We start from the raw sequence: 12,859 nt of genomic DNA, 5'->3' as shown, positions 1-12,859 counted from the left end.
AAAGCCAATGCTCCTGCATGTGCCTGTGGTGAGTTGCTGTTTTTTTTTTTTTTTACTTTATACATAGCACCCCTGTTTTTAAAGGCCATTAGACAGGTGTACTTTTGTATCAACAGCCATTAAAAAGGAACCCATTGAATTCAAAATGGCCAAAAATAGCATGTGTCCCATTTTTGGACATATGTTATTGACAGGCCATTGAAAAAACAGCCATGTGAAGAGCCCGTAGACTTCAATAGTTCTGAACACATCAATTTTTCACAGTTGTGTGAATGCACCCTAAAATCTGAATGCTGAAAATATTGTATTTGTGACATAGTAGGTTATGGAAATATTGATTGATTCTACTAGTCAATTCTTCACCTTCCCACTTCTAATGTATATTATGTATAAAAACTATGTACTACATATAGGAAAATCCAGCCGGCTTCTGGAACTCCTTCTACATCACATTGCGTGGACACATCATGAGCTTCTATCAGGCCAAGAGGGATGAAGCTAAGGTATTGTACCCTGAACATGGGATGTAATTCATCGGTCACGAGGCCTAGACGCAGCTCAACACCCTAAAACTGTATGGAACTGAGTGCAATACCAAGCATGGCCACTATAAAATGTACGGCGCTGTGCTTGATAGAAGAAGGCCACTGCTAGGCTTGAGCGAATCGAGCTTTAGATCATAGATCCGAAGTCTATTTGTTAAAAAAAACATTGTAATGGTGTTTCCATACAGCATTAAAATTTATGGGCTCCGTGTAGCAAAATTTTGTCGAATTGGTGCGAGACTTTGGTGAATGACTCTGGTATTCCTATCTGCGTATTTAAAAACATTTTAAAATAGGAATCCGGCTCGGTACCAAAGCGGACTTCGGATTCCTATTTTAAAATGTTTTTAAATACGCAGATAGGAATACCAAAGTCATTCAAGCTAGGCTAGTCTAGCCTCTGCGCTCACTGGAGCTATGGTGCCTTCTCAGCTGATCAGCGGGGGTCCACGGTGTTTATCCCCACCGACCAGTATTTAAATCTCAGAAAGCCCTTTTAATTGATTAAATTATTTCTGGCTGCCGCCTTCACTTTGTGAGCAGCCCACTGCATATGATTTTATAGAGTTAGTATTTAGTTCAATGGGAACCTCGTTAAGGAAGCTTAATAGGTGTATAATTAACCCATGGTAGATATATAAAAATATGCATGTGATCTCTCTTTCAGAATGAAACTGCAATTCCTTCAGTAAGCTTGGTGGGTGCAGTCTGTGAAAGAATAAGGGATCCTTCGGGAAAAGCAAACACCTTCAGTGTCAGGTACGGTACTGTGGCATCTCTACACGACTGCCCATAATGAAGGCAGAGGAGTTCATATAACTATGCTGTTTGGATACGCCATAATACTGTAAAAAAATCTAATCATTGGGGGTCCGATGTTTTGGATCCTTGACTCTGAAAAAAACAAGGGCTCAAGGTCTTTTTTTGCTCTTCTCTTTCACACTTGTGCCCCCAGCCGCCCGCTCTACAGTGAATTGTAACACTGTGCAGGAAAAAGCCACATTGACTTCAGTGGAATAGTGCATGGCCGGGGGCGTCACTGTGTAGAGGCTGCTGTGCCCATCATTGACTGCACTGGACACCAGCGCTATGTCATCACTTACTACAGAAGAAATACGCTTTAACGCCCACTAATACAGGATCTAGTGCTAAAAAGCCCTAACGTGAATTTGCTCCTTTGTAACTACTTAACATGAAATAATGACATACTTGGGGTGGAGGGTTCCATTGGTAGCAATCTCCTGTGATTGCCCAAGTGTCTCATCACAAGTCTTGACATTTACAGCTACCAGTATCTCAATGGACTGCACATAGCTGGAGTTATCAAAACTGGTGTAAAGGAAAACCTAGTTGCCCATAGCAACCTTTAATTTTTCAGAGTTCCTTTGGAAAATAAAAGGTGGAATCTGGTTGCTATGGGCAACTAAGTGAGTTTTCCTTTACGCCAGTCTTGATAAATCTCCCGTATAGTCTTTAGAGAAACCACAAACAACAACAGAGTTGGGGGGCGCTGTTGAGCTCTTCTGAAGCCCCTGTGAAATGGAAGAGGCAGACAGCACCTCCAAACTCCAGGTAAGGGAATTGCATCTCCTTCCTGAATGTTCATAATTAAAATGCCACAATTTTGATAACGGCCCTTTTGTCACCCATCTTCTCCTTGCCAGTCATACACAGGAAGCTGAGATCTATAATGTTGTTTGTAGAGCTCTTTTACCTGTGGTTTTGCCTGTAGCACCTACATGAGGAGGGGTTATCCAATCCCTATAATGATCTCCAGAATGCCCAGGCTCCTCCTGTAGAGCATACTTACCAGCTCCCAGACACCCGCGTGCCTCTGGATCCCTGCACGGCCGCCACTGCATCTCCACGTTGTGTGGATTAAAACATCCCGTGAGGTGGCAGCAGCCAATAGCGTCACCCACGGGTGCCCGGGGAGCAGGTAAGTATGCTCTAGAGGAGGGGCCCTGGCATTCTGGGGATCATTATAGGGATTAGATAACCCCCTTAAAACTGAACAGCTACAGAGATCTCCACTTCTGCACATTTGACGCTATGATGTGGGAAGGGGAGTAGGTGGATCATACTTCAAGCACATACCTGTTTTGAAGTGTAATGAAAATACTAGTGCGATGACATCACATTTCTCTATTTCCAGAGCCACTGACGGATCTGAATACATATTCTCAGCTCCCACTGCTAGAAAGATGGAAATCTGGATCCAAACAATTGGGGGTAACACAGTTGCGAGTTTGTAATTATGATATTTTTCAAGCGAACGATTAAAGAGGTTTTCTCACTTCGGTAAATGGCACTTATGATGTAGAGAAAGGTAATACAAGGCACTTACTAATGTATTGTGATTGTCCATATTGCCTCCTTTGCTGGCTTCATTAATTTTTCCATCACATTATATACTGTTTGTTTCCAGGGGTTAAGACCACCTCTACAGCACAGGTACGAGGTGTCCAGGACTGAAGCTGCTGTGCATATGTGCCTACAGATGTAGCAGCGCTAGCGATCACAGGGGAATTGCGTGAGCGCAGAGCGATATTGTGTTTCTCTAGAGAACGAAGTGCGTACAAACAGTAGTGAGAAAATTCAGGGTGCAATTTGGGTTTGTAAACAGCAGATGGCACATGGAACTACAGTTTTATACCGTAGTATTTGTCCCTGCTTGTACTGTGCACTACACTGTGACTGTGGGGATCAGAACCTTGTTAAATATGTACCGTATTTTCCGACGTATAAGACGACTTTCTAACACTAGAAATTATTTTTAAAAATCGGGGGTCATCTTATATGCCGGGTATACTCAGATCCGGTGGTATATTCTATCCGATGGTTAGAATATACAGGGCCCCTCCGCTCACAGGAGTATAGATTTATAAACTGTAATCCGTAACTTTAAATCGGCACTTATCTCTTTACTAGGGTACCTTACACTCAGCTCCGGTAACAGGCAGTGCGGGCTGCGCTCTCACTGATGTCGCGTGCCTGCTTCTCCCACTAGGTGGCGCAGGCACGTGACGTCAGTGAGTGAGCACTGCGCGCACTGCCTGTTACCGGAGCTGAGAGTAAGGTACCCTAGTAAAGAGGTGAGCTGTCTAAATCTGTGTTAGTGAGCACTTCTCCTTTGCCGAGATAATCCATCCCACCTCACAGGTGTGGCATATCTAGATGCTGATTATACAGCATGAATATTGCACAGGTGTGTCTTAGACTGCCCACAATAAAAGTCCACTCTGAAATGTGCACAGTTCTGCCTTACTGGATACCACCAGTCTGGTGTGGCCACCATGTGCCTCACGCAGTGCAACACATCTCTGTCGCATAGAGTTGATCCGGTTGTTGATTGTGGCCTGTGGAATGTTGGTCCACCCCTCTTCAATAGCTGTGCGAAGTTGCAGAATATTGGCAGGAACTGGAACAAGCTGTCGAACACCCAGCCCCCCCCCCCCCTTTCAGGATGGCCTAAACGGTTAGCAGTGTCAGCATACAGCTGACACTCTGCTTGAAATGGCCGACATCGGTGCTGGAACTGATGTTAGCTGTTTAACCCCTTCCATGCTGCGGTCCCCCTGTATGGAAAGGGTTAACAGGGAAGGAGCTCCCTCTCCCATCGGGCTGCTGCTGTGCTGTTACAGTGACCCGATGCTTGACGGGTTCACAGAGGGAGGGAGCTCCCTCCCTTCCCCATCGGGTCGCTGTGCTGCTGTGGCAGCGTCCTGCTGGTTACCATGGCAACCAGACGCCGTCACAGGCTTCCGGCTTGCCATGGTACCGTATACTGTAGCTAATGAATATACTTCTAATGAGAAAGCTCACCGGGATATGGCCCAGCCTGCTTCACCACTCAGCTGCTATAATTAATATTAAATTAGATGGCTGACTCTATATATAAAACATATATCCTTTATTCTAAGAACAATATATTATAAATTAATGTAAATATACTTTATAATATATATTGAGCCGGCCATCTAATTTAATATTAATCATGGTGTAGCTAAGTCTGATCAGGGTCCTGCTAAAGCAGGGTTTCTCAACTCCGGTCCTCGGGACCCACCTACCGGTCATGTTTTCAGGATTTCCTTAGTATTGAGCAGGTGATATAATTAGTGTCAATGCATCAGGACTTACTACAGGTATTCATTCTCAGGGATATTCTCAAATCCAGACTGGTAGGTGGGTCCCGAGGACCGGAGTTGAGAAACCCTGTGCTAAAGGCAGGAGCCTGATCAGGCTAAAAAAATTGCAGAACCCCTTTAAGGTGAAAAATGGCTATGTCCTGAAGGGGTTAAAGAGCTATATACCTATCATTTTTTTTTTAAATACACCAAAAGTTGACAGGCAAAAATAGACCAATATATACAGCGCTGCTGCTGTATAGATTTTTTTACAGCATCATGCGCACATACCGCCCAACCAACGTCTTAATAAGAACAAAGTAAATAGGCTTTAGGAACTTTTCTCTGCTTGGCTTACTATGCTGTATTCTGTGAATTAAACCAATTTTTTTATGTGAATGGGGAGGGCATGTGACTTGTGGAACCAATGAAAACACACCTCCTGGTATGAAATGATCAGCCAGAAAAGAAAATCTCTCATTTAGTTTATTTTTTTGGTAATTCTTTATTTATTTTCTTTTTTCATCAACGACAAACAATGTATTTTTCCATATACATGGAAAACAACAGATACATGGGTTACATTATATATCTTTTCATGTCAAACAGGAAATATATTTTTCCCTTAACAGGAACTGGACAAAAGAAAAGTCCAGTCGTATATCACATTGGTAAGTGTGATCAACTCGCACAAATTATGCAGAAAAGATTCCCAACCTATGGAAACATGAGTAAGGCCGAATGCACACGGCCGTGTTCTGCGGCCGAGAGCGGTCCGTGGTATGCCGGGCTGGATTCCAGTTCAGAGCAGGAGCGCATGGCGTCATTGGTTGCTATGACGCCGTGCGCAATCAGGAATCCAACCTGGCATACCACGGACCGATCTAGGCCGCGGAACACGGCCGTGTGCGTTCGGCCTAATTGTAAGGAAACATACGGATACATTAGGATATGCGCGAGAAAGGTCCTCCAAACTCTAGTGGAGTGGTCATCTCCCAAATTAGGCCTCATGCACACGACCGTTGTGTGCATCCGTGGCAGTTATGCCGTTTTCCGTTTTTTTTTTCGCAGACCCATTGACTTTTAATGGGTCCGTGGAAAAATCGGAAAATGCACCGTTTTGCAGCCGAGACCGTGATCCGTGTATCCTGTCCGTCCAAAAAATACGTCCGGTCCTATTTTTTTGACGGACAACTGTTCACGGACCCATTCAAGTCAATGGGTCCGTGAAAGAACACAGATGCACACAAGATTGGCATCAGTGTCCGTGATCCGTGGCCGTAGGTTACTTTCATACAGACGGATCCGAAGATCCGTCTGCATAAAAGCTTTTTCAGAGCTGAGTTTTCACTCCGTGAAAACTCAGATCCGACAGTATATTCTAACACAGAGGCGTTCCCATAGTGATGGGGATGCTTCTAGTTAGAATATACTAAAAGAACTGTGTACATGTCTGCCCCCTGCTGCCTGGCAGCAGGGGGCAGGCCCCCCCCCCCCCCCCCCCCCGAAGTTAACACATTGGTGGCCAGTGGGCCCCCCCTCCCTCCTCTGTAGTTAACTCTTTGTTGTCCAGTGCGGCCGGCCCCCCCTCCCTCCCCTGTAGTTAACTTGTTGGTGGCCAGTGGGCCCCCCCTCCCTCCCCTGTAGTTAACTCTTTGTTGTCCAGTGCGGCCGGCCCCCCCTCCCTCCCCTGTAGTTAACTTGTTGGTGGCCAGTGGGCCCCCCCTCCCTCCCCTGTAGTTAACTCTTTGTTGTCCAGTGCGGCCGCCCCCCCCTCCCTCCCCTGTAGTTAACTTGTTGGTGGCCAGTGGGCCCCCCCTCCCTCCCCTGTAGTTAACTCTTTGTTGTCCAGTGCGGCCGGCCCCCCCTCCCTCCCCTGTAGTTAACTTGTTGGTGGCCAGTGGGCCCCCCCTCCCTCCCCTGTAGTTAACTCTTTGTTGTCCAGTGTGGCCGGCCCCCCCTCCCTCCCCTGTAGTTAACTCGTTGGTGGCCAGTGAGCCCTCCCCCTCCTAATTAAAATCTCCCCCCTATCATTGGTGGCAGTGGAGAGTACCGATCGGAGTCCCAGTTTAATCGCTGGGGCTCCGATCGGTAACCATGGCAACCGGGACACTACTGCAGTCCCGGTTGCCATGGTTACATAGCAATTTGTAGAAGCATTATACTTACCTGCGAGCAGCGATGTCTGTGTCCGGCCGGGAGCTCCTCCTACTGGTAAGTGACAGATCATTAAGCAATGCACCGCACAGACCTGTCACTTACCAGTAGGAGGAGCTCCCGGCCGGACACAGACATCGCTGCTCGCAGGTAAGTATAATGCTTCTACAAATTGCAGTAGCGTAGTGCAGTAGCGTCCTGGTTGCCATGGTTACCGATCGGAGCCCCAGCGATTAAACTGGGACTCCGATCGGTACTCTCCACTGCCACCAATGATAGGGGGGAGATTTTCATTAGGAGGGGGAGGGAGGGCCCACTGGCCACCAACGCGTTAACTACAGGGGAGGGAGGGGGGCCGGCCGCACTGGACAACAAAGAGTTAACTACAGGGGGGGAGGGGGGGTCGGCCGCACTGGCCACCAATGAGTTAAAAACAGGGGGGGGGGGGGGGGGTCTGCCAGGCAGCAGGGGGCAGTCATGTACACAGTTATTTTAGTATATTCTAACCTGAAGCGTCCCATCTCCATGGGAACGCCTGTGTGTTAGAATATACTGTCGGATTTGAGTTTCACGATCTAACTCATATCCGACAGTATATTCTAACATAGAGGCGTTCCCATGGTGATGGTATATTTTAAATTTAAAGCGTCCCATCGGATTGGAGAAAACTCCGATCCGATGGTATAAAAGGGACTCCTGACTTTACATTGAAAGTCAATGGGGGACGGATCCGTTTGAAATTGCACCATATTGTGTCAACGTCAAACGGATCCGTCCCCATTGACTTGCATTGTAATTCAGGACGGATCCGTTTGGCTCCGCACGGCCAGACGGACACCAAAACGACTTTTTTTTCATGTCCGTGGATCCTCCAAAAATCAAGGAAGACCCACGGACGAAAAAACGGTCACGGATCACGGACCCAGTTTTTGCGGACCGTAAAAAAAAACGGTCGTGTGCATGAGGCCTTATTCCGACACAAATTGATGGACATCCTGGCTTCTAGCAAATTCCAGCCATGGGTCCCAGGTTCTATGATACCTGATCGTACCTGCACCTGTGTTTGATCGCAGCTCCTCCAGCCTGGCTACCTGACTCACCTTCTGCAGCCAATGTGCCACGGAAGGTGCCTGCGTTTGCTAAAAGCATGATACACCTATACTGGAGACAATTAGAATCACCTGTTTCCAAAGATTGGCATTGAATGTAGATGTATAAGTAGGTAGTAAGTTAAGAAATAGCAGTTGTGGTGTCAAGGATGGAGATCCTATACACAGTTTGTCAATTACCGCTTTCACTTTGATCCAGAATGGTTTTATCAAAGGGCACTCCCACCATATATGTAAATAGGTCCCCGACTCCTTTAGGCACCTCCAACATGACGTGGGCAGGAGTGGGTTCATAGCGTGTAGAACCACTGGAGTTTTGCACCATCTACTAACTACTTTGTATGACGCCTCCTCCATAGTGGTACATCTAGATGGTCCACATGAGTTTTTGTATATATTTAGGATGTCCTATTTAGAAAACTTGATATCTAGATCTCTTTCCCAAGCGTTAATATATGCGAGAGATTGCCCCTCTGGATGTTTATTCAGTATTTTGCAGATGGTGGAAATCAGTTTTGGTATCGTCGCTGTTTGTGCCGCCAGTTTTTCAAGATCATGATGATCTCTTTCTAACATACAGGTTATATCTTTTGCCGGCATATTTTTAAAGTTAGATAGAAGCTGAGTATAAGTCAGCAGATCTATCTTCATTAGCGGGATTATGGACTGTAACACTTCCAATTCTGGGAAAGCGCCATCGACCAACATGTCTCCTAACTTGTATCTATTTAACATCATCTGATTGCCCATTACATTGGTTTCGAAAGGGTTATTCAGGCCCAGTCGATCACCCAAACTGAGAAGCGGTGAAGGATGCTCCCAAAGGTTAGGAGGAAGTTGTGAACCTGCCCATATTGAGAGAGGGGCCTTCGTTAGAATAGGTGTTCCTCGTGGAGGTTGTGTCCCCTGAATCACCCAGACGAGTGCCTGTGTAAGTGAATACCCTACTATGTCTTGTTCTATTTGTATATATAGTTTGGGGCCAATCTAATATCCTCGTCAATTGTACTGCTTTGTAAATCTTTACTACTTCCGGGAAGCCTATTCCCCCTAAGTGTTTGTTTGGGTTTGCTTAGGGTAGACAGAGCTACTCTACACATCCCCCTTCGCCCATATGTATTTCAGAAAAAAAATCTGAATTTGTGGAAAAAATGAGTCTGGTAGGAAAATCAGCAGTGTCTGTAGGAAATATGAAAGTTTTGGCATTATCATCATTTTCAACAGGTTTACCCTACCTAACAATGATATATATGGAATCTTCCAGGAACCTATGATATTCTCTATCCGCTTGATCAGTGTAGTTTAGATGGAACCAATTCTTGGGATCTGGTGATACCTGTAATCCCAGATATTTTATGTACTGAGATGACCACTGGAAATTGGATAAGCTTTTAGCTTTACCGATCACATTTTCAGGGCAAGATACAGTCATGGCCGTCGATTTTGTGGCGTTTATCTTGAAGTTCGATACATACTGGAACTCCTCAAACATACTAGACAATACGGGAAGTGAGATATCAGGATTGGAGGTTATAATAAGGAGATCATCTGCATACACCGCTGACTTGTGACATCTACTTCCTATCGTAATCCCCTTTATGTCCGCATGTTGTGTAATATTTTGTATAAGAGTCTCCATGGTCAGTACGAACAACAGGGGTGAGAGGGGGCAGCCCAGTCTAGTGCCATTAAAATGTCTCATTTAGTTTTGATGCAGGGATGATGCTTTTTTTTATTTATTTTTATTAACCCTGCATGTTCTAGAACAGGGGTGTCAAACTCAAATGCATCGGGGGCCGCATCAGCAGTTTGGTCACCCTCAAAGGGCCGGTTGTATCTGTAGGACTATGTGTCCACTCACTGTATAATCGTATCTCTAATAGTTAATGGTTACCGTATGTATATAATCGCATAAGGAGCGCTGACAGTGGCGTTGCTAGGGCTGGTGTCACCCGGTGCAGTAGAAAATGGTGTCGCCCCCCCTAGTAGTTATTAACCCCTTTTAGCAGTCCCCTGCTGGGACTGCTGAAAGGGGTTAATTATAACTACTGTGGGAGCAAAGGGGGGAATAATTAGCTACTAGAGATGAGCGAACTTCTGTTTTAAGTTCGGCGTCTAAAGTTCGGCTTCCGGTTAGCGGAGAATCCCGATATGGTTCCGGATATGGATTCCGACTTCCGTTGTGGTCCGTGGTAGCGGAATCAATAATGGCCGATTATTGATTCCGCTACCACGGACCACAACGGAAGTCGGAATCCATATCCGGATCCAGATCGGGATTCTCCGCTAACCGGAAGCCGAACTTTAGACGCTGAACTTAAAACAGAAGTTCGCTCATCTCTATTAGCTACACTTTCAGCAGCGCCAGCCCAGTAGCCATTCACATACGGTCTTTCCCCCCTTTCAAGTTTCACAATCACCAGCCTTCACCTTTTTATTATTATTATCACTTACACTCGATACAGGAGCCGGGAGGATCAGCTGTGAGGGAGGCGGTACTTACATCTACAAGCGCTCGCCGAGAGGAGGGAGGAGGCAGGCCGGGAGGACAGGCGCTGGCAGTGTGAGTCATACAACATGCGCCCACGCCGCCTGCTTCATTCATAAAGTGGGCGGCGCAGGCGCGTGACGTATGACTCACACTGCCAGCGCCCATCCTCCCAGCCTGCCTCCTCCCTCCTCTCGGCGAGCGATTGTAGATGTAAGTACCGCCTCCCTCACAGCTGATCCTCCCGGCTCCTGTATCGGGTGTAAGTGATAATGATAATAAAAAGGTGAAGGCTGGCGGCGGCTACGCGGGCCACATGACAAGGTCTGGCGGGCCTTGTGTTTGACACCCGTGTTCTAGAATAAAAACTTGAAAATAGATTCTGAACTATTATTCAAAACTGATTAAAGACAGGAGGCTCAGGAAATTTCACATGTCGTTTTAGTGCACTTTTTGTTTTTTAGCAGTTTTTGAAGTCGATGTCAGGAGTGGATTGCAAGGGGGGGGGGGGGTGGAATCTAATGTTTACTTTTTAAATACATTAATAGTTTTGGCTTCAAGATTTACATCGAAATGGCACATGTCAAAGCACACTAAAAGTCATCATCAATACACTTAAAGAGGAGCTGTTCCCTCTCCTGACATGCCCAATTTAGTAACTACTTGCACGCCTGCTCAACCATCCTGAAATGGGACACATCAGAAGCTGCAGGATGGGGGGGGGGGTGAAGTATTATACCTACATATACACTGTATATTGTTATATATGTAGAGAAAGGTTGCGGAGAAGGATCTGGTGTGGTGTAGTGTCATTATGTACTTTAGGTTAACACTGCCATCTACTGGCCTTGTTGTGTATTGCTGTTACAATTGTTATTTCGTTCGGAATGAAAGAGAAGTCGCGATTCGTTAGTAAAGCTATGCAAAAACAGTGTTCGCAAGCGCTACTACATCTGTATGTGCAGTCCCATGGTCCTGGCCATCAGCAAGGATGGCGCTTTTTCTTTTAGTGTGCAATCATGGCCACTGCTGCTGGATTACAGGTTGGTTGTAATCATGGAAACGAGCAGTGTATAATGTGATTGAAAAATGAATCCAGCCAGCAAAGGAGACGATATGGACAATCACAATACATTAGTAAGTGCCTTGTATTAACTTTCTCTACATGATAAAAGCTATTTGTTGAAGTGAGAAAACCCTTTAATTTCTAGGTACTGTAAATCAAAAGGTATGAGCATGCAAAACATGTATACAGTACATACAGGTAGTGTTAATGGATCAGACAGGCATACATATTCAGCAGTAACTTTTTTTGAGTCACACTAATATGGGTCTGATGTTAGGCCATAATGAGCTGAAACCTATGAGTCAAAAGGCACATAAAGCATGACTCTGGGCTCAGGTGTACTGCCGCTGAGTTATGAAATTGATGAACACCCAGTTATCGTGATGTAATGTCTTTTTCTCTCTGTTCCTCTAATTAGCAGCAGTCTGTTTACTCTCAGGATCAGTGAGGGAACCCCCATCAATCAGAAAGCATTAGCCCATTCAAGTGATAAACCATCACTTGGTTACAATGTATTTCTCTTTCATGCAGTTTGTACATTTTATTATGAAGTATGATAGGACATTTAAAGGGGTTATCCAAGACCTATAATGCCCCCCTGCACCCCCAAATGCCCAGGCCTCTCACACATAGATTGTACTTACCTCTCTCCCCGGCACCTGCATCGCTTCTAATGCCGCGCGACGGGGAGAGCAGCCAATAGCAGTCCGTGATGGGAGTGAACCCCTAGCGTCACCTGCAATGCTAGGGAGGCTCGTTCCCATCGCGGCCTGCTATTGGCTATCCACCTAACCCCCCTTCCCCCGGATGTTTTCATCTGCACGACAGGAGATGCAGCAGCGGCCGTGCCGGCATCAGAAGCAACGCGGGTGCTGGGGAGCGAGGCAAGTACAATCTGTGTGAGGGGCCCTGGTATTGGAGTGAGCGGGGCATTATAGGTCTTGGATAACCCCTTTAACATCACGTGGTGATTCCTCAATGTCCCTCTTTATTATCTGTGCTCTCTTGCTTGTATCACTCGTGTGTCAGGGACATAACATTTTAATAGTGGTTCTCCAGAAATAATGACTTTATGCAATGCCCACAGTCTGCCTCAGTAAAGAGACGATTCATACTTACATGCTCCCTGCCGCTCTGGTCCTCTGCGGTGGCAACTGCATGTCCATGTTTCACTTCCCCCTGCATTGGCATGGTCACATACTCTGCAGCCAATAACTGGTTTCAGCGGTGACGTGGCCACAAGCGGAACACCACCACTGACTCCAGTTACTGTGACCATGCAGCACTAGATGTAAACAGTCCGGGAAGTGGAACATGGACATGTCTGTGCCAGCACAGAGGACCAAAGCGTAAGGGAACAGGTTTGA

The 12,859-nt window shown here is 46.1% G+C and overlaps 1 protein-coding gene across 1 annotated transcript in view; it reads left to right on the top strand.

The window, feature by feature from the left end:
* The window catches only part of SPTBN5 (spectrin beta, non-erythrocytic 5), a 250,075-nt gene that overhangs the window by 225,887 nt on the left and 11,329 nt on the right, over positions 1-12,859 (top strand). The window contains 3 exon segments of the mRNA XM_044271814.1: positions 414-503; positions 1,213-1,304; positions 2,701-2,777. Of these exon segments, the coding sequence (XP_044127749.1) occupies positions 414-503; positions 1,213-1,304; positions 2,701-2,777 (259 nt within the window).

This window comes from Bufo gargarizans, chromosome 11, assembly GCF_014858855.1.
Source record: "Bufo gargarizans isolate SCDJY-AF-19 chromosome 11, ASM1485885v1, whole genome shotgun sequence".
Lineage (NCBI taxonomy): Eukaryota > Metazoa > Chordata > Amphibia > Anura > Bufonidae > Bufo > Bufo gargarizans.
This window is presented reverse-complemented; position numbering and strand designations above follow the sequence as displayed.